The 26,500-nt window shown below is 40.2% G+C and overlaps 1 protein-coding gene across 5 annotated transcripts in view; it reads left to right on the top strand.

The window, feature by feature from the left end:
- inpp4b (inositol polyphosphate-4-phosphatase type II B) overlaps positions 1–26,500 on the top strand; it is a 122,937-nt gene that overhangs the window by 44,803 nt on the left and 51,634 nt on the right. For all 5 annotated transcript variants that reach the window (XM_080463240.1, XM_080463244.1, XM_080463243.1 and 2 more), the window contains 3 exons: positions 11,693–11,804; positions 16,385–16,454; positions 20,246–20,393. In XM_080463240.1, the coding sequence (XP_080319366.1) occupies positions 11,693–11,804; positions 16,385–16,454; positions 20,246–20,393 (330 nt within the window). The remainder of the gene's footprint in view (positions 1–11,692; positions 11,805–16,384; positions 16,455–20,245; positions 20,394–26,500) is intronic.

Below are 26,500 nucleotides of genomic sequence, written 5' to 3'. Positions count from 1 at the left end.
ACCGTCAATCCGGTGCTCGATTTCTTTTGGTGCGTTTCCACGAGCTTCCGGAAAACTCGGCAGTCACCTGCTCCTTTCTGTTTCAAGCATCCCCACAAACAAGAATAACTCACATCTGTTGGACTTGTGTTTGTCCAGTCATGCGTGTCGCATATCCGCTGTGACATGTATCTACCATTAGCATAGCAAGAAGCTCATGTTGACTCATAATGTTGACACTGTTTGTGGTAAACTGTGAGTTAGGCTGCACTGTGGGGATGCGCTGCTCGGGTGCTTTTCTATTATTCCGTTCGCCACATTTGCATAAGTGGTCACTCAGGTCTGGACATGGGATGTGAGCTTGAATTTGTTGTTTAAGATATTGCAAATGCGAGCAGAAGGACACACACGGACACATGCGTGCACACACGCGCACACACCTGCCGGGCCCACGGATGGTGTGGCCAAATCCTCCACTAAATAGCCTTCATGTTTCTATAATGAAGGCTGACTGTGTCTTTGCAAAGTATAAACTGAAACTACCTTCAGTGTAAGTGAAGGTCAAAAATATATCTTGCTGTCTATAGCTCAATATCAGTTTACAGCACCATGGAATATCATCAAGATTCATCTTTCTGGGGTGAGAAAAGTTGAGACTGAGAGGGACCCGGCGAAATAACTGAAAAATGTAGTTTCTGCCAACTTTTGGCTCCTTTGACCTTTTTCTTTTGTGTACATTAGGTGATGAAACACAGATGTTCTAATATTATTACTGTGCATGTGCCTCTGGTTGCATTCATTTCACATTACTATACTGACGTGTGTCTTTTTCCATTTTGAGAAGGAGTCTATGCAGAATGCGATCTACCAGCCTTGTCTATAGCTATGACCTGTGTCAATGCAGCTGTGTCAATAGAGCTTTTAAAACCTTTTCATTCATTGTGGAATAGGAACCAAGCGCTGTGCTGCCTGCTAAAACCCGATCTGAAGGGCTAGTTTTGATAGCAGGCTGACCTTTCTTATCGTGTTTTTTTTTTTTTTCAAAAGTGACATGGAGTCCCTTGAGGAAAGCTGTATTGAGACTCACCTTGATCTCACTCAGCTCGCTGCACATATTTAGTTTGAGTGCAACCAGAAATTCAGCTTTTGTATTATCATTAACATTTTCTACAAGCTTTAAATTAGAAAATACTCAACAAGATTGACTGCTGACCATCACATCGCTGTCACTAACAAGCCAAAGCAGGCAGATAAATGATAGCTATTTTCCCATTTCAGCTCTAGATTCTCGTAAAGGGTTATTATTTTCTTTAGCAAATGGTTAAATCTAATTTTGATTACCTTAGAGATGGCAAAATCCAGGGAACCGATGGTTTTAATGACCATAAATCACACTGAGCTTAAACCATGGATACATGTGAAGGGACAAAGAAACTCGTAGAAGAACATGTGGTCGGTCTCCAGAAGATAATGTGGTTTATACAGGAAATAAATTGATGTTATTGCTACTTATTCTTTCATTGTTCTCCTGGTTTGCTTTCCATGCATAAGGTATATGCTGCGTAACGTATTTAGAATTTTACTTTTATACCTGCTGATCATTGCTTTGTTGAAGCTATTTATTTTCCCTGAACACATGTCCTAGCATTCATATTGTTATGAAATGAATTTTCTGAGTGATTGTATTTACTACCTGCTGAGTTGTTGACAAATAGGATCTAGCTGTGAGCTTTTCAGCATGCACACTCTAGCTGTTGTTTTTTTCTTTTTCTTGTTTTTTTAAACAAGCCAGGGAAGTGGCATGCATAGTCTCCTTGTCACTGTCTCTGGCTTGTCCTGTATGCACGCAAAATTGAGCCCATATTTTAAATGTCTTACTGCCCGACAAGGTCAAATAACTGCAGCGACGTGCCTGGCATAGTGCATCTCCAGAGTGGAGCTTATAACAGTGTTGAGTCCAAAACATTTATTAAATTAGGTTATCTCAATGAGCCAATTAATTCAGCTCGCGAGTAAATTAATGAGTATGTGTTGAATTCTTTTTGTTGATTCTTATTCAACTGTGTCAGTTTACACACATACTATATGCGTTTTTTTTTTTTGCTAAGATCTTTATAGATATGGTAGTACATTTTTTTCTTTTCTCGCACAAATGGATAGATGCGGCACACATATACACAAACTCCCTAAATTGTGTGAGATAGGTTTCTCTTCAAAAACAGTTCATTTATTTGATAGTTTGCACAGTTTGTGTGTGTTTTGTTTTTTTTATTTTGGGAAAACTTGTTATTCAAAGACTCAGAGGAGGAAGAGAAGGAAAACTAATAAACAGAGACCTGGTTAAATAATAATAATAAGCAACACATTCCGGCTGCGAGTCATGATTATTTACTTTCGTCTCGTGCCATGTGAGAGGCTGTGACTACAAAAGATTGTTAAAATCGCAGTGTGGGCAAGACTTAAGATGGCAGGAAGATTTCTCTGGCTCGATCATCATTTTTGACAACTCTGATACTTCACCTTTGCCTTGTTTTGTTTCACATGAAAGTTTTTAATTCATCCTGAAGCAAGTGCAGCAGTGAAACCAGCATATCTTATTTACAGCTTGCTTGGGTGGTTATTAGGTTGCTGCCATATGGCTGTTGCTAAAATGCAGCATTGCCGAGGATTGAAGAGGCAAATACCAAGACGGGGTACTTTGCCTCCTGCTCATTAACATTCTTGACAAAGCAGACGCTCTCTTTATTCTACCTTTTGTGTCTTTCCCCTTCATCCCTGGAAAGTCCCCGTGGACGATGGGACGGCAGAGTGTGTTAACCTACATCTCTGCCTGCTTCTTTGCAGGCTCTCACTCACCCAATCCCATCTGTCATTCTTCGTGTGTGTATCGGTGTGAAGGAAAGTGTAGATGCACAGGTGTACTTGTGCTGTTTTACTGCCTAAAACACTCTGCCGAGCAAAGGCCTTCCTACCTTGTCCCCATTCAATTCCCTTGCTAGTGAGAGTCAATGGACCACGGCGCACCTATCATTTACTGCCTACCTGTGTCAACAAGCTACTGCAATCACCGTTGGCAACAGTAGCTCTCACTCTCCATCTGTTTTCCTGTGGCACACGCTTTCCTCCTCTGCAACACGCACGCATAATTTCATACATGCGCATGATTGTTGCATGCAGCAAATCCTTCAGCCGCCCAGTGGAACTTGTTGTAAGGAGTCCAATGAAAGCTTGCTGCTGCTTCTTTCCCCCCCCGAAGGTTGTTATTAAAATTTGCTCTCTGTTATAGCTTGGACGGAGTAGGTCTATCATGACGCCGGCATTAATCTCCAAAGCATATTCCTCTAGAACATTATCAGGTAACACTGTTGTAATGATGTAGAAAAAAAAAAACAATTCCTTGCCACACAGAGCAAGAGATTGGTCCGTTGCTTTTTCTCGCCGTCTGAATGTGAACAATTTCTATGCATTTGTTCCAGGCTGAAGAATCGTCTCGTGTGGCCTATTATGGTCTCAAACGTGTGACCAAGGTCACAAGCAGAAAATGTATCGATCAAACAACTTGCACAAGTTTTTTTATTTTTTTTATTCTTTCAAGTGGATTTCATTTTCTGGAGGATAAATCTCGAGCACTCTGTTGGTCAATCATGCTGCGGCAGTGAGCTATCACCTGAAGAAAAAGTAAAATAAGATTGGAGGCAAGAGATCAATTACATTAAGTCAAGATACATTTTATATCAATCAAACTAAATGTGAGTTCAAAAGAGTTCACTATGCATTATTCATCAGTTGAGACAAAAATGAATCATGGAATAATGGTTTGGATAATATTCAAGGTTTTCAATCAAGGACAGCATTTAAACAAAAATTTTTAATTTGAAAATGGGTTGTGATTTTTCTTTTTAAATTCTGTTCTTTGAAGATTTTTTTTGAAACATGCAGCATTAGCACCTCCATTATTGCAGCTGCGCCCAGACTATTTACCATTATAATGGATGAATCTTACAAAGTGTGGATCTGAATGAATGGCTGAACTGCAATTCATTATAACGCTATTCAACAAAGTTCATCAACATTTAAATGTTCTATTGATTCTATGCAAATGAGCGCTCACTTTTTGTTTTTAAAATTTTGGTCACTAAACTCTGAAGAGATCACACACGATGTGCATCGGTCTTTAAGGTCTTTCTAGTTTATAACGGGATACAAATGTTTTGAAAACTTCTCTTCGATGCAGTAAGACGAGACATTTCTCACTTCTTATTTAACTTGACTCGGTGGTATTTGTGGTGTGAGACTTCAGCTGACCTTTGACGCCTGCCTGGCATTTCTGACTGAAGCCAGAGCCTCAAAACCAACTAAATCTCTACAAGACAAGTCATTGATCAGGATGCTTTATGCGTAATGTCCATGCCAGGATTTGAGTATTTTGGCTGCTGGGTTCATGCTGCTGCAGGGTTTACATGTTTGGCATTGTTGTTTTTTTGTAATGCAGATGACATTTCCACATGTGTTTTTATTACCTCCTACGAAACGTTTACAAAAACGTATGTTTGTCTTGTTTTTTGAACAAAATTGTATTCTTGCACTACTCTGGTTATATGGTTGACTGATGATTATTCAACAAATCGTGCCTCAGAGAAAATTTAAATACTCAGAAATCGTGGACTACACCCACAATATATATTTAGATCGTTTGTGTTGTTTAATACCACTAAAACAGATTATCTAATTATTACTTTGATCATAGAAAAGCTTCAGAACTACTTTGGATGTAAGAAGAATCAGTGTTGCTGCATTTTAAATTTACAATTTATGGTTTGTACTGTTTTAGGTCATTTATATTATATCTAATAAATGTAGGTTTTCCTATACATACACTGAAAGTGTCATTATTGCTTTAGTGTCTTATATGCATTGTCTTCTTAATCAAGCAAAAAATATGTGTTTACAGATTTGTAGAAAAGAAATTAGCTAGTACTAAAAAATTTCAAGTGAAATTTTGTGTCTGCCACTTGCCGCAGACTAGTATCTCCATCCATAGTGCCACGACTAAGTGAGTTGAACTCGCAATAACTCTATCATCAGAGAGAGAGTGAGAGAGAGAGAGAGAGAGAGAGAGGGAGAGAGAGACATAGGATATGTATGTGTAATAATAACACTAATAGTGGAAAAGTATCAACATACTGTATTACCATTAAAAGTAAAAAAAAAAAAAAAAAAAAGTATCAATAAAGTACCAATAATGGTAAAAAAACCTCACTGCAGATTGTTTCTTTGGATTTGACTGACTCCAGCTTTTAATCATCGCCAAGACTGGAGTTATTTAAAGTATCTGAAACTGTTCTTTGTTTTACAATTTGTCATTAAACAATGATTCGCATCTTCCATCAAAGAATATTCGTTATGAAACCAAATCAGTTTCCCTGCATTCCAGTGACTGAAGGCAAGTGTGTATTGTCTCGATGCAGGAAGTTGGCGTCTTTGTTGAGAAACAATTAAAGGACAAAAACCTTCTGAGGATGAAAGGAGACCCTGTTTTGTCAGCTCTTTCACAGTTTGTTGAAAAATAATCATGTGAAGCTTCAGTTGCTCCCTGTGGAGCCATCATGCTCTCTCAGTTTCTAAGTCATTACACTTGAAACAGGCTGATTTTTCACCTCAGTCTTTTCCTGAATCTGCCGCACGTCTGAGTACATTATTTTTTACCATTTAACGTTTGGCAAGGCAGCGTATTAGCTTGGTGATCTCCCATCGCTTAGGAGTTGATCATGTAGTATTTATTGAGTGAGTAGTAGTGAAGGTCATCATCAGAACAGGCAGTCCACTCTGTGTCAGTGCACCACCTGCCCTCTGCCATTCAGCCGTCATCTCCACCCACTCTCATCCAATTGTCATTGATCTGCACTTAGCTCCTCAATGACTTCACACTGAATGTATGCCAGAGATTTTCAGTGTCGTAATGCATGCACACAGCCGAATGTATGCAGGTGAGATCAGGCCACATGCTCCTTTATACTCATTTGCACAATACTTTGAACTGTTTTGCGACACAGCGATGTCGCGAGCTGCTTCCTGCCGTTGTGAATGTCAAGAGCAGATAACAAAACGTGTGTAAGCTATGCGTGGTTCCTGTGTGTTGCTTAGATTAGACAAGAATATAGTGTATACAATCTGCCACCTACTGTTTACCTTTCCCGAATTCATGTAATACATCTGGTATTTAGTCTGACTTAAACTGCTTTTTAATTTTGTAATAAAACATCTGTCGGTGCATGTGCTTCTGTTCTACTGCTGGAAAAAAGTAAAGGCGGAAAAAATCCAGGCTGGCCATACGAGTTTCCTCCAGAGAAAGGTGTTGGTGGAGGCAAAAGAGGCTAATAATACTAAGAATAAATGTCACTTTGGAAAATACCATCTGAAAATATCCTACTTAGATCGCAACATTGGAGGGTGAGTTGAAATTTGGAAGTTATTTCTGTCCAAAGCAAGAACTGTAGCCCTCCCAGCACTTCTGATAACAGAGGCTTTCCATATCGCTTGTTATTTTTGGGGGAGAAACTGAGGACAGTATAATGGTACAAGGCTTCAGTGCACTGCGCCTATCTCTGTTCTCTCTATATGCGGTTTACATGTTATTTGTGGGCCTGCATAGATTTCCCCCATGCCCGATGACTTCCTCCCACAAACCGAACACACGCTTATTAGGTTAATTTGTGCCTCTAAATTGGCCCTTGGGGTGATGGCTGTGTGGGTTAGTGTCTCTCTCAGTTTGTCCTGTGTTGAACTTGGCAACCTGTCCAGAGTGTACGTCTCATTTCACCCTATGCTGACTGGGATTGGTCCAAGCCTTCTGCGATCACAGCCTGGATAAAGTGGGTATAAAAGATGGATGGATTGCTTTAAGGTACACTGGGGAGGAAAAAAAACGTGAGCCTGTGCTTTATTCAAAGGGATCATCATAGTGGGAGCAGCCAATAATGCCATTATGGCATGTTTTTGTCATTTTTGCTGACACATATTACTGGGCTTAGTGTGTGTCTGTGTGTGCACTGACACTTTTATAGGTGCAACAATAACAGCAGCTTTTATGAAACAAATTAGAATGAGCTCACTGCTGAGTCAAATACAGCTCAAATTCCGTTGAATATGCTGATGTGATTAAAATCAGTACAGAATTTGCATTACAATGATGACCGGTGGATTTAAGAAGATCGTGCAGTAAAAACAAACAAAAAACTTAAATTTCATAAAACATTTCGGTTTTGAAATTTTAAAAACATTTTGTCAGATTTTGTGAGTAGTTCTCCTGAAACGGTCGTCTATCTTATAGGTTATATTCAAAGCTCATCATACAGAGAGTATTCGCTGTACAGATGTCTTCTAAAAGATTGGTTGTCATCATTTGGAAACAATCAGATTTGTTTGTGCTTTCAGAGCAAGTCGTTGTCTAATAATATACCTATAGCTGCTTAATATCACAGTAACCTGTACTGTAACATGTAACAGGGGAATTTTTCTTTTTCCTTCCAGCTGCAGCTCTTTTCCATGAAACATCCCCATCTAACTTTTTTTCCCCCTTTTTTCTTCTCTTAACAAACTCTATTATCTGAACACACACAGTCCCCAGCAGTTATCGCCTGCCTGCTTTTGAGCCGCACTTTTGATTCATGTGATTGGGTCGAGAAATAGCATCTTCTCTGCATGATTTTTTTTTTCCACCTTGCTTGGTCTGTGAAAACAGCTTATCCTGGACGGTTTCTGACAGTGGTTAAGCACTAACATAAAAGTAAATGTAGTGTGAAGACAGTTCTTGTCATGCAAGAATATAGTAGCGTGTGTGATGGAACTGGAACAAATAGGATACGTTAAAACTCGCAAATTGTGTGCAAGTATGCGTCGAGCACTGGCATAGCCCCCGCCCTGCTCACTGCAGATGTATTGCAGCAGACAAACACTTCTTTTTTTCATGTTGCATAAATTTACATGTTGATCACATTGATTACACTGATGTATTACGGTTAAATCAGAATGGTTTGATTGAAAATGTGACGCTTGCTTAAACCTTTCAGGCATAAAAAAAAAATTCTGAACTTGCCACTAAATTCCACTTTAATGCTGAACATATAGTTTGTCAATCCTGTATTGAATATACATTATATTCACACTAAATATATATTGTTTGCGTAGCTCTCTTTCATCAAGTGGAGACCTTGCTGGGTTTTTTATTCCAATGCAGTGGTTCAGACTAGACAGAGAGCAGATGCTCAGCATAGTGCCTCCTGGTATTTTTTTTTTGTCTGCTCTGTGAGCAACGCCTGCTATGTAGACCTTTTTATTGAATTGTTTCTCCTGTTACGAAATGTGCACTCACTGCCGAGTCACGTGTTGGTCCCAGTCATCCCCAATGAAAAGCAGCACCAGCAGTATCACTTCCACAGCAGGCATCCCATATTATTACTGTCCCTTGTCCTAACATCTGTCCTCGGTGAAAACTAGCCAGAGCTATATTTAGTACACCCGTCCAGTTATATAGGTCAAGAATCCCATCTACAGTCCCACAGCAAACTTCATATTCAGCTGGAATATTGTTCCTGCCTGTGTAGGATCCCAGTAATTAGTTTTCATTGTCCATTCGCATTCTACTGGAAATAATCTGTGCGTTCAGGTTATCCTGACGGACTCTTAAAACAAGTCTTTTTGTTAGCAAAAACCGGAGCACCAAGCAGAATAGTTTTTTTCCAGGTTATGTTGGATATTTTTAGTTTTTTGCAGGCGAAGCAGAAGCCCTTGCAGGGAGAAAAGCCGGTGGTGTTTGGCTTCTTTTCGAGGGCTTTCAGGTGTTTTCCTCTGTGTGGTTTCCCACAGAGGAAAGAGCCCAATGAACACTGAAGTATTGCCACTTTGAAGTCAATTTTTATGAACTTTACCCACCCACAGGCTGGCAAATACAGACCTAAGTGCAATTTCCTTTCCCTTGGCATCACTTGCTAAATCTTTTCTGCTTTTGATTCCCAGAACATCAGAACTGAAGCATCTGCCTGGTCACTTTTACTCTCCTCGCTGTCTGTATTCTTCTGTGTCTCTTTGACTTGCATTGAAAAGGTTTCACGGTATTGTTTTCAAAGTTATACAGAGACCTTTATTGCACAGTTGCACTCACCTCAGAGGAATGGCAAAAACCTGATATCAGGTTGTATTCCTAGGCAAGACCGGAAACACGTTGTGATCTGTATTTGCTTCCAGTTTTTGCGCCAGACACCAGTTTGCAGCACAGGCTCGTCTAATTTAATTCCAACCCCAAAAATTGGAAATTGTAACCTTCAACATGTGTCACTTGAGCGCCAAAGGTGCAAATACCAGTAGTGATTATGGTATTTATAATAACAGGAGAAAAAAATAGATAACCGTGATTATCCTACAGTGGAAAACCAAGAACAAACATTCACACTCAGATTTCTGCTTCACTGCACAACAAATGCACAATTATTTTAATAGCTTTTTTAGGTTTTTATTGATTACAAATATCAATGTTGAAAATGATTGCTGTCGAGATAAGAAAAAGATGTGACAAATGTTGCTGCTCTGCTTTTAAGGGTCGATGCAAACCGTACGAAATGTGTATTTGAACTACACGCCTTTTAATGACCATTCACAGGGTCAGAGCTTAAAAATGACGATGCAGCAACTTCTCAAGAGATGCGCACACACGGTATGCTGCTTGAAAATGTGTTTGTAAACTGAAACAAATACTTTTAAGAAAATAACTCCTAAATGTGAGGCTCTTCACTGTGAACTAATTATTTTTAAATCTTTCCAAATTCACAGAAGACATTTTAAGCACATTATTCTTGTCACTTGAACAAAGCCGTCTGATTAAGTGTTGTCATAAAAGAGATCCGGGGCCAATTAGATAAAAAAAAAAAAAAAAAATGGTTGGGCTTGCAGGCAAAGAACAATCTGCAGATTTGTTTCCTTGCCAGCTTCAACAGACGGAAAGAGAGGTAGAGGAGGAGGGGATGTGGGAGGGGGAGAGTGAGGCGATGGGGTCGTTTGTTTTTGTTTTTTTTTAACTACAGCTCCCATCAAAACCTTCAAAGTTAATTTGAGGTCAGTTAGTGTGTTTGCTAAAAGAGTGTGCGGCGTTACTGCAGTCGCAGTCTGAATTTGAACTGTAAATCTCCAATGCGGCGATAGAGCTTAATTAAATCATCTCGACCCCTTTGAAAGGGCCTCAAAAGAGATCCTTTCTTCACTTATATAAGGACTTATAAGCAGGTGCTGAGTTTATGTTTGGCAGCAAATCAAAGAGAAAAATCAGAATATATATCCCTCAAAGGCATGCTGTAAGTCAGTTATCTTAAAGTAAAGTCTCATGTCAGTTTAAATGGAGGGTTTCATTAGTGGATTGTGGCGGAGTAATCTAAAGAGTAGAGGGCCACTGTAACCCCCGTGGTTTGCTTGGGAGACTATCACTGAATGTGATGCATGTTAATCTCCATTTCCTCGATTATGTGCGGGCCACTGTCGGTACATACTGTTTGTTCAAAGTCAGGGTGACTTTCTCTCACCGTGCTTCAGTCGTCTGTTGCACACCGAAGGGGTGAGCGGCGGGGGTGAGGGGCATGATGCGGAATGGGAGGAAAAGGGAAGATGAGCGGAGGAATGAGTGCTGAGACAGGTGTCTGGCAATGGACAATGATTAGATTTATAAACCAGCCAATGTTATTTTCTTTTCTTGGAGACTGCTGTAAGACATTAAGTGTTAACTGAACCTCCCGACGTCTCAATACAGACACACTCCTCTCTTCGTTTCCCTCTGTGTGCTCCCAGTCCTCCACTCCTCTGTTTATTCGTATAGCGTGCTGTCTCTCCTCACCGTCTCTCCCTTCCTTTTCCTCTTTTCTCCGGGGTGCGTTTACGTTTTTTCCTGCTCACATCTGATCAAGATGAATTGGCCTTGAAAGCATCCTTTCTGCTTCTATCACCATCCTCGCAGCTTCTTTTCCTCCGGCAGGGGTGTGTCATCTTTCCCCCGCCGTCTCCCCAGACTATTGGCTTGGCACACAGCATCCAATATTTTCTCCAGCTGGAGTGGAACTGAGCACATTAGGGATGGGTCTGTTAAGGTGATCAGACTTGCTTCAGCGACGCCCAGGGACCATTTTTCTTCATTTAGGAACGTCTGTCTTGCTGCCAATACTATAGATTTTCTATCAGCTCCCTAATCATGGCTCCATGATTGGGAAAGTGATTGGTCAGGCTCCTTCATATGAAAACTCGAGTATCAATTTTGTCTTTGTCAGGGCACACGGCCTGGGTTATTAGAGACAGTTAGACAAAATGTGCCTTATCTTCAACCCCATCAACTTCCCTCTGTCCCTCTGTGTGTAGATTTTGCTTCGTACTGCATGCAAGCTCCCCTTAAGAATCTATCCTGGGAAGAAATTGCAGCGGTATGAGCATCCATGTCCTGATTCCACTCTTTACTTAAAACCGCTCCATAACATCACAACCTATTTGAGGCTAGAAATAAGCTTGCCAGTCTTAAACAGTTGGGGGGGCAAACATAAAGATTACTGTTGTGAAGCTTGTAGAGGGGCAGTAGCTGCAGGAAGAGATCAGTTTACATAGCACACTGTCTATTTACCCGATTAAATGAAAAAGCTACTACTGCCAATGCACCAAATCTCACTTTCTTCCTGTCTTCCTCCAGGTCATCTGACGGTGTGTGTGCGGCAGGAACAATCGTGGTGAGTCGACTGAAGATGGGCGAGATGGAGGAGGTCGACGTAGACCACATTACCACCGACATACCATCACAGAAGGTACAAATAACATTCTCAGTGGATGGAGCAGAAGTCTCTGTGCACCACATGCTTTCGTGATAATGCTATAATTAGACCGGCACCGTTCAACTCCTCCAAGAAGATTAAGAAAACTTTAGAAAACCCTAATTGGGATTTGCAGGATTTGTGTACGCAGAAAATCTCTGTCCACAAGTACAAGTCTGTGTCAATCCAGAAAAGAGATGTAATGAAACATGTTTCTATTTAACCAAAATATTTCCCTGGATGCATCTCTGTTGCCGCATTTGCCGCCACCCTCCTCCACTCTAATCTCCTTTAGTACATTCAGCCAACCGGGCTCTGAAGTTGCTCCCATAATCAAGGAAGAAAAAAGGAGCAGGGAGTTCAGACTTTTGCAATCAACCGAAGATTGTGTCCTTCAAATGGGATGCCGCCACACCAGAAATGAAGTTGTATGTACTTTTAATTTCATTTAATTTTCTGTACATTCCTCCTAAAGAAAGGCTTTTTTTATGTCTGTGTTTACTGTAGTGGAGCCAATCAAAAGCAAATAAGTCGCTTTTGTGATAATTTTTGATATGTTAAGTGGCACAGAGAAACATTTTCTTTTAGCATAGCTTTGCAGCGCAAAATGGAGATTTGTAGTTCTAGCATGTTGTTTTCTTTTTGTGCATGCGTGCATTTGTGAGTGTATGTATGAATGTGTGTGAATCACTGTCTTATATAATTGTCCAAGGGCTTCTACATGGTTGACTGGCCTTCGGTTCTGCCTGCCCGTGTTGCTGGTGCAGGGAGGTTCCCTGCTAGGCTCCAGAGTGTCACTGAAAATCTGCTCATGCTGCCTTGATGAGTGTGTGTGTTCGTGACTGTGTGTGCTTGCGTGTGCATGTGCACACGAACGTTGTCTCAGCACATTTCCCCTTGTGTGTGTGTGTGTGTGTGTGTGTGTGTGTGTGTGTGTGTGTGTGTGTGTGTGTGTGTGTGTGTGTGTGTGTGTGCTTTCTCTTCTACACGATGAGGGGAGGAAAGAAGGAAGGGATATGGCAAGCATCAGGAAAGGCTCACTTGAGACTAGTGGCAAAATTCTTCCATGTTACATGTCCATGTTTGATCATTTCCTGTCATGAGTGGCTGCAGCACATTCATCCCCCCCCCCCCCCCCCCCCCCCCCCCAAGAAAGCGACTCCAATCACCTTTGATCTGTTCTCTCCTTATTTTAGTCATCAAAGGGCCATTGAACACACGCCGTCGGCTGCCTCCTATTACATTGGGGCTCTTTTCACAGCAGTGGCTCCTGGCTTATTGTTAATACTTTTATCTTCAGGCCTTTCTAATATTTCTAAATGCCAAATATGGATTTAGCCTCTTCTTTCAAATCAACAAAGCGTGCATATGTGCGTGCGTGTGCAGAACAAGAGTTTAGATGATGTCCATTTTATATATGGTTATTTTAAGTGAGGCGGTTGTCCCAACAAGTCATTAAAACCCTTCCCTGCTAGATTTGGCCGTCTGGCTGTGTTAAATGCTTCATCAAGCAGGACAGAGCCGACATACTGCAAGCAAGAAAGATTGTTGGCCGTCAGTATTGCTTCCGTGAGAAAACGCAGATGGAATGCAGTCTGAAGGTCTTTGCGATGGTGGAACAGTTGCATCACTATATTTTATGTACAATAAAAAGTTTGTAGTTTTAGATGTCTTTGAAAATAAATGAAGTCTTTTGTACTTATTATCATGGGTGTGCTACATCAAAACTGACAATAAGTAAATATTGTTCCTCTAGATTCATCTTAACATTGTGATAGACAGGCTCTAGCACAACTGCATGTTAATCTCCCTCAGTGTGAACTGCAATATCCTAGTTACAATAGCCACTACATGCAGGAGTAATTTGGCACTTCGTCACATTCAAGAAGAGCACAATTACCTGACTGTATTTGTTTCAATCAAAATGTAATGAAAAGAGTCTCTAAGCAGGAATGCATTGGTTGTGCAGTGGTGTGCTGGAAAAAAGGTTTGTTTTAAAATGAACTTGTCTTCCACCATCAACACAAACGCAAATTTTATATACAGTTTTGTTTGCTTTTTATTACTAAACTATGAAGACAGATCTCTCATGTATCCATTCCAAACTCTCATGTATCCATTTCATGTATTCTTATTTTCACATACATTAAGGATTAAATAGCAGATTGATCATTGAGGGCCACAAAAATGTCACTGTCAATATCAAAGGGGCCAAATTCCGACCGAGCAACTCTACCACAAGGGTATATCACCTGTGGTAATGTGGTACTGCTTTAATGTGATTTTTATTTTAAGTTCAATCTCTCATGACAGTGTCAATCTGGTTGAAAAGGCTTTCTTCTTATCGTGGGGGTGATGGCTGTGGCTCAGTTGGAAGAGCGTTCGTCTCTCAATCAGAATCAGAATGCTGCAGGTTTGAGTCCCCATCTCCACATGTCGAAGTGTCCTTGAGCGAGATACTAAATCCCAACTTGCTCCCAATGGATGGACTGAGCCTGTGTGGCAGCCTCCTCTATTGGTGTATGAACGTGTGTGTGTGTGTGTGTGTGTGTGTGTGTGTGTGTGTGTGTGTGTGTGTGTGTGTGTGTGTGTGTGTGTGTGTGTGTGTGTGTGTGTGTGTGTGTGTGTGTGTGTGTGTGTGTGTGTGTGTGTGTGTGTGTGTGTGTGTGTGTGTGTGATTGGGTGACTATGATTAACAGTGTAAAGTGCTTTAGGTGGAAAAGTGCTATATGCTGTAAATAAAATCCAAATCCATCACCTAAAAAAACCAAGAATGTGTTAACATTTACAAAGTGACCTCAAAGGCTGGGTACAGACTGTCAGTTACCAATGTCTGCCCTTCATCAAAAGTGTATTTCCAGACCACAGCCAATGAAATCTTACTTTTTAGCCTTTTTTTATTTGTTGTTTCATCGTCTCTGCAGCTTTATCTAATCCAAGGTGACAGCTTGCTGGAGCGAATCCCAGGGTGATACACCCTGGACAGATCACCAGTTCATCACAGGGCAAACAGAGTACAGTCAAAGAGAATCACACCTACTGACAGTTTAGAGTTACCACTTAGTGCACAAATCTTCTTTTCTATTGTTGTTTCTAATGCAGGTGACGCATACTCGCTGCTGTACGCAGAGTTTCACTTAAATCCACTTAAAGACTTTCAGAGATTTTTTTTCCCTTCTAAATATGTAATCTTGCGGGATTTTTGGCATTTATACAGTGCCTAGAGAACAACTTTAGGACAAGTTTACACAATTTTGCTTTTAACATAAGTCAGCTGGAAATACTAGACTCGGTTGGTAACAGAGCTTCTAACTGATGCACAAACTAATGTCAGCTGATCACAGACGATATGGTCAAAACTGCAAAAAAAAAGTCTTGTTTCAGTTTGCAAGACATGAGAAGGTTGATTTTGTCTTTGTTTCTCTAAAATTAAAAAGTGCATGATTTAACATTTACTGAAAACTTAAGAGAGCGTGGGAATAGTTATTGTACCACATTGGACAAAGTAGTTCAATCACCTGCATGAATCCTCATGCAACTTTGCTGCTTGTGTTCTATCCACCACTGCTTTGTCCAACATAGTGGCAGTCGGCTGGACTAAGAGCAAAGGCAGGATATACACACACGTGCACATCCCCTCCTACGGACAATTTAGCATCACCATTTACCTCCAGACACATATTTTGGATTTGTCAGATAAAAGCGGAGTTCAGGGGGAAAAAAAGAACGAACACGTGGACAGGGAGAACGCGCACATTTCACACAGTGAAGACTCCAACTGGAAACGGCGTTGCTCTGAAGCGAGAGTGCTCACCACTACACCACTGACCTACACTAACAAAAATGCGACTTTATCGTAGATAAAAAATGTTTACATTTTAAGTTTGTGTTATGATTATAGAAATCACTTTTTTTTTCCAGATGCATGTGTCTGTGTATAAAAACATTTATTCATAGACTGTATTATGGCAATTATTAGTAATATAAAGAGAAATATCATCTGGTGTGTTACGTGGAGTGAAAAAGCATTCAGGGTGATACGTTGCTAATCCACTACTCGGCGGGTAAGTCACAAGCAAGTGTTTTCCTTCAGTTGATGCTGCGGCCTCGCTGATTGCAGTAAAGGCAGGAGAGTATCACGCTTGGAGTTGTGAGCATAAACGAAAGCATTGCATCAGCACTTGTTTCCTCTGTGTGATTCCATATAAGTCATGTGACATGGCAACATGCCAGTTTCTCAAAACAGCAGCCTGTTTCAGTGAATATAGATGCAAATAAATTGGACTTTTGTCACTCCAAACTCCAAAAATGAACCACATAATGGATGCAATCCACGTATTATATTGAGACTATTTACTGTTTCTGATAGATAAAGGTATTTTGGAATTTCAGACCTGTTCTGCATCTAAATTGCTGATGTTGTGGGATAAAACATTGATGTCAGACAGCATGTGTGTAAGGTCAAAGACAACCGTCATGTAAAAAGCTGCTTCTCAAAAAAAAAAAATTCACTGTACCAACATTGGTGTTTTAAAGAGAAAACCGACTCACTCTTGTGGCTTTCCCTCTTGCAGTGTCCCTTGGTTTGTGAATCGGCGCACCATTCCTGCATTGGAAGAGAAAATAACCCCCTGACGGGGCCAGGTATGATTCACACCCTGAACACCTGTCATTTCACTATTTATTGCAGAATAATGTGGGAATAAAATAATGCCCTCTAATTTGCCTTTCTTTGTACTTCTCTCCATTTCTTCTGTCAGTTATTTTTTTTAACCCCAGGGGGGAAAAATTGCTCCAACTTACCATGTAATTGCTTCAAAGGGAAGCTAAAAATTCAGTAATTTCTCCTAGAGTGTAATTCAATGCGTTTAGTATAGTGAGGTGGTTAACATCCTGTAACATCTTTGTTAAAGCCCCCCCTTTTCTCTTCTGCATCTAATTAACATTAAAGTGCCCTTGAATAACCTTTCATTATTAAGATTAGAAAAACCTCAGAGGTAACTTATTTGATTAAAGAATTAAGATTGTTGCTGCTGGGAGTTAATAGAAGAGTGTGTGTTTGTGGGGAGATGGGGAGCGTAATGAAATAATTCAAACAATAGGGCAGGGCGGCTTGCTTCTTTGAAAACTAAAGACGAGCGAAAGATGCCACATGAGCTGTTTGACACTAATTTGTGGAAACACACACAAAGCTCCCTGTCTGTGTTGAAGAAAGAGACAACTGTGCAGAGAAAATGAAAGATATAGACAGAGAAGGTGCAGGCTTGAAAAGGTCACAACTCCTGCCGGGATGAACTTCGCAGCCGTTGTTCAGAGGAAACTTGAGCAAAGGGTTTCCTTTTTTCAGATCCGTTTACTCCTTGCATAAATTTAGTGTTTTATTCAGATTCCCGCTGCCTCCTTGAACTCCCCGGCAGTCCCGCGCTGTCATTGTCGCTTACTGTTTATACTGTGAATAACTCGCGAACTGAAGCCATGTTCGCAGGTGCACATCTGCAGCCTGTCAAAACAATACCCTCCCTGCAGATACCGCCAGATTGAGTAATCCAATTTAGTCTTCTACTTTTATTACCTTTCAGAATGAGCATGCCGAGAGCCGGGACATAGCAGGCCCATGTGCAGTGTGTCACTGGTAGTCATTTTCTTAAGAGGTGTCAGGAAGGGAAACGGAGGCGTCTGATTGGTCGTCAGATTAGCGCGGTGGCAGGGGGGAGTTCAGGGGTTAATCCGCTTCTCTGTTGGCGGTGGAAGTCAGCAACTGTCGCTCTTCCGATTAAAGCTGTGTCTTCAACCCTTTCTCTCCATGTGTCCCTTGCTCCCCCGGTTATTTCTGTCATCCGTTTCACTTTCTTTCATCCCCATGCCAACAATATCTGAATATGCCATTACATTTAAATGCAATTATGTGTCTTTTCAGGGGGTCTTCTCAGACTGGTGTTCACCTTAATCATCATTAATGTCAATGTGATCTTCAGAAGCACTGAGAAATGATAATAAGCCCGTCTATTCTACATTGCAGTTATTTTAAAGATCGTCTCTGTGATCTCCATGGGCATGATTTTGCATTTGCATTACCAGAATCAACAACAAACTCAAATATGCAGGGTGGATTGTTGGGGAATTATACCCCACTCTGCTCTATATATGCAGGTTCATCCATTGTTTAGAGGATCTAAAATCTTGGCTGGAAATTATTTTTCTGTGCCTCAATGAATCAAAAACCAAGATTATTGTTTTTCGCCAGCCAGATCCACTCGTTGACTGCACTTGGCCCTCTGCAAATTATAATCGACCCTTTTCAGAAAGAATCTGGGGTGATTCTTGATAGTGGTTTTAAACTGGTCAAACAAATCAATTCTGTTTTAAGGACTGATTTCTTCCAGTTGAGGCTGTTGGCCAAAGTGAAGCCCTTTCTGTCTCGCAACAACTTTGAGAGTCATTCATGCCTTTATTATAACAAGACTGGGCTACTGCAGCTCTCTCTACATTGGTCTTGACTAGTCGTCTCTCCGTCTCTCCAGCTCGTGCAAAATGCTGCTGTCTAACTTTTAACAGGGACAAAGAAACGAGAGACCGTCACCCCAGTTTTAGCCTCACTCCACTGGCTTCCTGTCTCTTTTAGAATTGTTTTTAAGATTTTATTATTGGTCTTTAAGGTATTAGATGGGTTGGCACCTTCTTATTTATCCAATCTCATACGTGTTTATACTCCTGTTTTATCATTGAGGTCAGCAAATCAGACGGTCCTTGAAGTTCCAAGATCCAGACCACTCGGCCTCTTGAGTCCTTCAAGTGTCGACTCAAGACACATATGTACTCGTTGGGTTTTAACACTAATTGAGCACTGTAATAGTGTGGCATTGCTTTTGCCCTGTTTTCTTTCACTCACCAATTGTTTTATTATTACTTTTAACTGTGAAGCATTTTGGTTAACCTTGGTTGCTGTGTTAAATGTGCCATATAAATAATTGCTGGTTCTTCTTAAATGTGGACAAGCCCAGATGTTGTTGTTTTTTTTAATACAAACAATATATACTGTACTCTGTGTATAGATTATGTGTGTGCTCAAATGTGGTTAAAGGATAATTACCGCATGCAGTAATTATGAGAGCCATTTTGTCATTGGATTTGGTGATTTCAGGGGATCTGTTGATGATAAGAAAACAATAGATTTATTTATCAGGATTATATGTAATAACGCTGAATGGTGGAAGGACACTAGATGGCTGCCTTGTTGGACTATTGTATTAATGCATTGTTTCTAAATTAATTGAAATAATTTTCTATTTTGTTTATTCAATTTATTCATTAAATTCTATTGTAATTTTTGTTTTTTTATGGAAATGCTTTTCATACCAACTAGACCTCAGACATGACACTGCAGTCTAAATGAATGCTCTTCCTGCGCAGTCTCCAGTGTGTCTTCTTGAACCTGTCAGCCCTGAAGGGCATCATTGAACTTTAACACTGGAAGGCAAATGAAGTGGAAGTCGCAGAATTAATGACTCAGAAACATCTTTGAAAATAGGACAATTTAGATTTAAACTTTGTTACAGCAAAGTAGAAAGGTCTTGTTCTCTCGGCAGTCAGAAGGAGGAGGAGAAGCAAGGGTCACACTTTTGAATCAAGCAAAAAAGAAGAAGAAAAAAAAAAAGAAGAAACATCTCCCTGCCATGCATGTTTGACTACCCACAGCATATTGTCAGCATTTCACCCCGGGTGCTTCAGCTCCGACTTATTGAGCAACTTTCTGACTGCAGCTCGGCAAACCAAAAGGAGTGGTAAACACTGTTTAAAGCTCACAGCCTTCGTGCCCTCTGCTGCCAGCATGCAGATAAGAGCATTAGAGCTGTTTTTCCTTTCCAGCTTTCGATTGCTGCTATTAGCCGCTCTCTGCAAAACTCAAGGAGATGGGGCTGAATATGAATCGCTTCTAATGGGAGAGTTGGACGGTGGAGATAGAAAGCAAAGTTTTGAAATGATTTAACAGACTATGTCCCACTGTTGTGCCATAAATAAGCAATTAAAATGGAAATGGATGAAAATAATAAGGCAAAGACCAACAGGACATGGTCTCTGTATTTTGGGTTTCATTTGAGTCTGCTGTGCTGCTACTGGAGTAAACAGAGGAAGAGAGCAAGTAGGCCTCCCAAGATGAGAAATGTCTTATCTACGGCAGACACAATTATTGATTATAGAATTTAATTTGTGCTTCATACCTCATACCACTGAGGAAGACTTTCTAACATTCTTTGGCGTCCTTGAGGCAGGAAGCTTTCAGGGCCGCTTCATTCTGTTCTCATTTTGCAAAAACATTTAAGATGAATTTTCATCAGAATTTCTCTCTACAAAGAAATTAATGCTTTTCATGCCAGGCGAGACAATTCACTACACTTTTGTTCCTGATTTGCCTCCCTTTTGTTTCCCTCTTACAGTGTTCAGGAACCCAGTATGCAAGGTGTACAGATTTCAGACAGTGGACAGCAAGTGGATGCTGGTGCGGGAACAAATGGAGGAGTGCATCTTGTCGTTCAGCATCCCCAAGCAGCTGCTCTCGCTGTACATGCAGGAAGACATGAACAGGTAGGACACTCGTAAATCCTGCTGTTGATCCTGTGGGTTTGACTGCCAAATGCTTTATCGAGTTAGTTTCCTGTTGAAAGTAATGAGCCACAGGTGAACAATCTGTTTCAATATGGCCTCCTCTGGGAAGGTAAAACATACCCGCTCTGCTTATGATGCTACAAATAGCTCCATCTCAAATTTTCACCTCAAACAAGAAAAGGGTGACGCAGAAATGTTTGAACACCTTTGAAGGACAACCAAAAAACCCAAAATATAAGTCCTGGTTGCGCCGGGTGAGAACAAGGCCAGGTTGAGGCAATGACTGAGAGGTGATGTTTCATCAGTGTCTGACTATGCAGCCGTAAGTAGATCAAAGAGTCCCTTCCCTCCGGCTTGACCAGTGTTTGTCAAACCAGATCATTCCTCAACTGGCCGGTTGTCCCTGGCAACCCTTTCTCATTTATAACACACACACAGACACAACCACACACATGCAGAAACACGGATTCTTTATTCTCTCTTTAATACAAGAAAATGCAATTAAAGAAAAGAGAAAACACACACACACACACACACACACACACACACACACACACACACACACACACACACACACACACACACACACACACACACACACACACACACACACACACACACACACACACACACACACACACACTCACACACACACATGCACATGCACAGCTACAATCACTCCCTCCAGCAGGCACAGACAGTGTCGCAGAGCCATTATTGACCGGCTGACCGGGCCAGCACTGTCATCAGTTTACCTGTCAAACAGATGCACTGGAATCCATTCTCTTCTCAGACCAGACCGCGGCTCCTTCTTCCCTCTCCTGCATGTCTCACCCCACTTCGTTTCTAAATAGAACGTGAGCTGCTAATTTGAATCACAACTAAATATGGAAGACAATCATGGAATATTTATTAAATGTCTTATCTGTACACTGCAGCTCATAAGCACTCAGCGGGCTCCAAACCATGACTACCATATGCTATGTTTGTTTATATGAGCAGGCATATGTACCATATCTCCAGCTCAGTCGTTTAAGCACCTCTCCTTTAATCCTCTTTAAATGTTGTCTTTCTCCACGGTGCCTCTCCATTTAGCCCATTCTGTCAGCCAAGCTCACAGTGGTGCGGGCTCAAGAGTCTTTAATGATTCAGTTACTGCTGAAAAAGTTGTTAGTGCCAGCAGCAGATGGTCGGTAGCTTAGTTTGCTTTACCATCGTGTGATAACCTTGGATATTTCTTCATTTGTTAGCTTTGATGTTCACACTCATGTTCCAATCTAAGTCTGAGAACACAGAGGTGGTGGATTCTTCCCATCCCCGCAGTGAAGTTTGTGCGTGCGTGCGTGCGTATCAAGATAATGAATGCATGTGGAGTGAAGTGTGTGGGTGTAGATGAAACTTCATTCATTAAGCGCCGTCCGGTTTCTCATTTATAATAATAATAAAAAAAACATTTGTGTTAATTAACAAGTGCTGTGTTTGTGTGGTGAGATCTTACAGTTGGCATTCTGACCTTCTTTGTTTCACCTTGCTCAATGCATTTTGTATTCCTATTAATGACTGTTCTTATTGGACAGAGACGTGTTTTTTCCAGAGCCACATGAATGTATTGTGAGAGAAACATTTGTTGTTTCTTTTAACCTTTTCACCTGATTTATTGACCTCACACAAAACCCTGTGTGATTAAAGTTAACAGGCACAATAACACACCACGGAATAAAGGTGCCTGCGTGACTGTCTATTCTCTTTGGTGCTGTCTCACTCTGGCTGGGACATTGGCGACTCATTACTCTATTTGACTTTTGTCCTTTAGTGTCTCTCAGAGTAAATTATTAAAAACTCTCCCGCCATTCTTACTTTATCCCACATTTATTCACTGTCCACGTTTATTTTAAAGATTACTCACTTTATCTTTAGCAAATGCTTTTGTATCTTCCTTTTTCTCAATGAGTTCTTTTTTTCTGATCTTTTAAAAACAATTCTTACTGCCCAAAGAAAAGAACAACAAATAGCAAAGAAAGCAATTGCAACACTGGACCAAATCGAGCACAACTCTAATTCCTAAAAATATTTAAATCCTCATTTAAAGCAAACAAGATTAACAGAGGGTGACATCTACGTAGATACGAAGTGTCGAAACCTGCTGTGTGCAGACCTGAATCCACATGTGGGATTATTGTGAGACTGGTGTTGTTACTGCTTTGAACAGTGGTTCCTGACATTTGCTCTGGGACCCCGGTGAGGGGTGCCAGGGATCAGAGGGAGGCAAGAGAGCGATCAGTGAGGGGGTCTGCAAGCATTTTTTTCCAAAGTCATTCTGGAGGACCTCCAAAAGAAAAGAACAAGAGTTGATAACCACTGGCCTCGAGGATCACAGTAGTCTTAGAAATGTGTAGATTATAAAGAAAGTGGCCAGAATTCCTCTCCAATCCCAACAAAGACAATGACATATCGGTTTCAATGCCTGTTCGTTTCAATCTTTGCTCTGTTTCATTTACACTTCAGATAAACTTAAGCAGAGACTGTTGGGAAGGCGACTGAGACCTGCTGTTCAGAAGGGTTTGATTGGCTTGTTTGGCGCATGCCAGGATACAGATGGCCACTTTTGAACCAATTTTTTTCTTAATTCAACCCAAGCCTGGCAAAAATCAATATAGACCAACTACTGACGGAGAACAATCAGGATGAAACTCGTTTGAAAACTATAACTGATTGCATAATGTACTGTGTTATTTAAAAAACTTTCCCCCTGCCTATCAGTTTAGAGCAAATGTTTAATTAATTTATCTGGCTATTAGATTAAAGTCTTACTTTTTATATCATTGCACATTTTTTGTCAAAGAATTGTGACAATTTTCAACTTTAAAATTCTGTCATTCTGCAATATTCCATCATCATTTTCAGTCTCTGTAGAGTACAAAGTAACGTGAATATGAATTGTTTCAGTGAAGTAATCCTAATAGTGTATGGCTTCCCCCTGATCTTAGTGTTTTTCAGAAAATACTCCAATAACAACAGATAACATTCATTCAGTAAACTTCATTTGAGAATGAAATCCAATAACAACAGCACACACCCTTCCCCCAACAAAATCCTAAACTAGAGGATCCAGTTCATTCAAATATAAATGATTTAACATTTTAAAACTATTTTGAATGATTCAAATGTCATGTCATGTTTAAACTCAAGTTTACGCAATTTGCAAACAGCTCTTGGTTTGTCCATTGAGCTGTCAAGAAATGTTTCAAATCGCAACCAAACGGACCTGTTGAGGTGATCGTTTCCCATGGCCGGGACTCTGGGATGCTGAACTCAACTAATAACACCTTTTATAGCTACACAAATAGCCTATTTCTCTCAAATATTGTTGTCAAGTTTGTCTAAAAGTGTGACCACAGGATGTCAGACATTTTTTCTCTGTTATATATGAAAGTAAGTATAAACGAAAGTAATGATTTTCATCAGTGTTACCCTCACCAAGCAGTTTGATTCTATTACATTGTCATATAATGGTGTGTGTATTCTTAGATTATTATTTAAATGTTTTAAGAACACACATTTTCTGTTCCCAAGTGTTTCAATAATTACCCTATGGAAGGGTTAAACATTGTTGAGCTACACACAATTTGAATGTCTATCATTCAGTCGGGATGTGTTATCATTCAAAAATGTAATTATTATTTGTTATATATTCCTATTTTATTGATGTGTTTTTCTGTTCATTCCAAAGGTATACTTATTCAAATACAATTACCAACCACTTTGAGAAAGATTAAATGTAACTAATGTGACTAGTATCCGCAACAACAAAACTCTAACAGAATGACATTGACAACAAAAACAATAAAATCCCCCAAACAACAAGCAAATAGTTCTCATCACTTAGTAGATTTTAAAAATAATCCAGTATTTCATCTCTAAAACACTTATACCTTCACAACTGGTGTTTTTACCTTCCGACACGTAAATCTGGAAAATACCTCCTAAATATTAGAGGCAAGACTAAAGATTGTGCCGCCTTTGTAAACATGTATGTTTAATCAACCTATACTTGCCTGTATCCTGTCGTTACTCTTTCTACACTCTGAATTAATGGAGTGACAGTACATCCAGTACAGTTTACCACCTTTTATTTGAATAAGAGTCCATTGTATGTTGCGTGCACTCCAGGAATAAAGTAACAGGTCTACTTTGGAATAATAGTGCAGTTTGACTCTGTGAAGTACAAATAGCAGTGCCAGAGAGGTATTGCCTCAGCATACAGATCACATGTGACTAAGACCATTGCAACCACCGAGTTCTATGTAACATGTGCATTTAAAATCAGGGACTGTGAGAACATTCAATTCATTTCAACTTTATTTATATAGTACCAAATACAACACAGTCATTTCTAGGTGCTTTTAACAGAGAAAAGAGAAAAACCCAACGAATCCACATGAGCAAGCAGATTTATTTGCGACTGTGGAAAGGAAAAACTCCCACGAACAGGAAGAAACTTTTGCAGAAACCAGATTCAGAGGTGGCGGCTTTCTGCTGCCCGGTTGGGGTGAGGGGATAGAGGTTTGGTTTGGGTAGTCGACGAGAAACAGACCCTGGTTTGGTAGAGAGGTGTAAAGAGAGCGGTAGAGAGTGAGTGTTTGAAAGTGTTTTGAAACATCCCTAACCCTAAGCTTTAGTAAATAGAAAAGTCTTGAGTCTGGCCTTAAAAGTAAAGACAGTTTCAGCCTCCCTAACTGAAACTGGGACATGGTTCCACATAAGAGGAACCTGAGAGCTGAAAGCTCTAACTCCCATTCTACTTTTAGAAAACCTGGGAACCTCCTGTAAGCCAGCACTCTGAGAACCAAGTGTTCTTCTGGGGAGATATGGGACTAACAGTTCTTTAAGATATGATGGAGCCTGGTTGTTAAGAGCTTTATAAGTTAGAAGGAGGATTTTAAATTATATTCTAGATTTAACCGGGAGCCAATGAAGAGAGGTCAGTGATCTCCTATGCTGGTTCTTGTCAGGACTCTTGCTGCAGCATTTTGAATCAATTGAAGATTTCTTAAGCAATTATTTGGACACCTTGATAGTAGGGAGTTGCAAGAGTCTACTCTCGAAGTAACAAATGCATGGATTAGTTTTTCGGCATCACTCTGAGTCAGCATGTTTCTAATTTTGGAAATATTACGTAGGTGAAAAAAGGCAGTCCTGCAGATTTGTTTAATGTGGGAGTTGAAGGATTGCCCCCTTTGATTGGGTAAAGTGGTGCATTTGTGGTCGTAAGGGCCACTTCAAAATAAACGGATTCAATGGGAATGATACATTTAATGGTACCCACCAAGAAATGTGAAGGAGATGGGAAATGTGCCACATTGTTGTCGTGACACAACCATTATCTTTGTATAATGGCTTGTTGTATTTTTTTTTCAGTCTTAATAGTTTCAAAATTTTCACACCATAGTAGTTGACAAGATCTATTTCTCCTTTTGTTAGAAAGTTCCATTAAGTGCATGCTTTTATATTTATATAAAATATAAATATATATATATATATATATATATATATATATATATATAAGGAAGAGCCTTTTCTGATTGTTGGGTCCACTTAGCTCATTTTAAAATAAAGATGTATATTTACTGCTTTTCTTTTATTTAATTCCCTTTAAAGCTTAACATGTTTTTCAACACCGCCGAGGCTCCAAAAGTAAAATTTGTCTCAAAAACAACCTGACTTTATATGCCCAGTCCTGTTGCCCATATTGCTCTGTGCGTTCTCTCCTCGTGGTAATCTGAAATATACTTACTTGGCCAGAAAGCATCCTTTCTAGCTTCCTATGCCATAAGCACAAGTTACTTACAACCACCTGCAGAGTGTGTTGGCTGAGTTTCCCAGCATGTGGCGCCTCTCTGCCTGGAGCTGCTTTCAAGCTGCAAGTTTGTTCAGAACAAGGAAGAGCCGGTAGATGAGAAAAATGTTTCATTTGTGATCCACCTTTTTTTAGACATCCTGTTCTGCTGTTCGTAGCTGAACTAAAAAAAGTTATATTCTCATCCCCATTTGGAAATGTTTGGTATATATGTTAAACGAAAGGCCTA

The sequence above is a fragment of the Lipophrys pholis genome, assembly GCF_963383615.2.
Source record: "Lipophrys pholis genome assembly, chromosome: 5".
Lineage (NCBI taxonomy): Eukaryota > Metazoa > Chordata > Actinopteri > Blenniiformes > Blenniidae > Lipophrys > Lipophrys pholis.
Note: the sequence above shows the minus strand (reverse complement) of the source record. Positions and strands in the feature narration are given on the sequence as shown.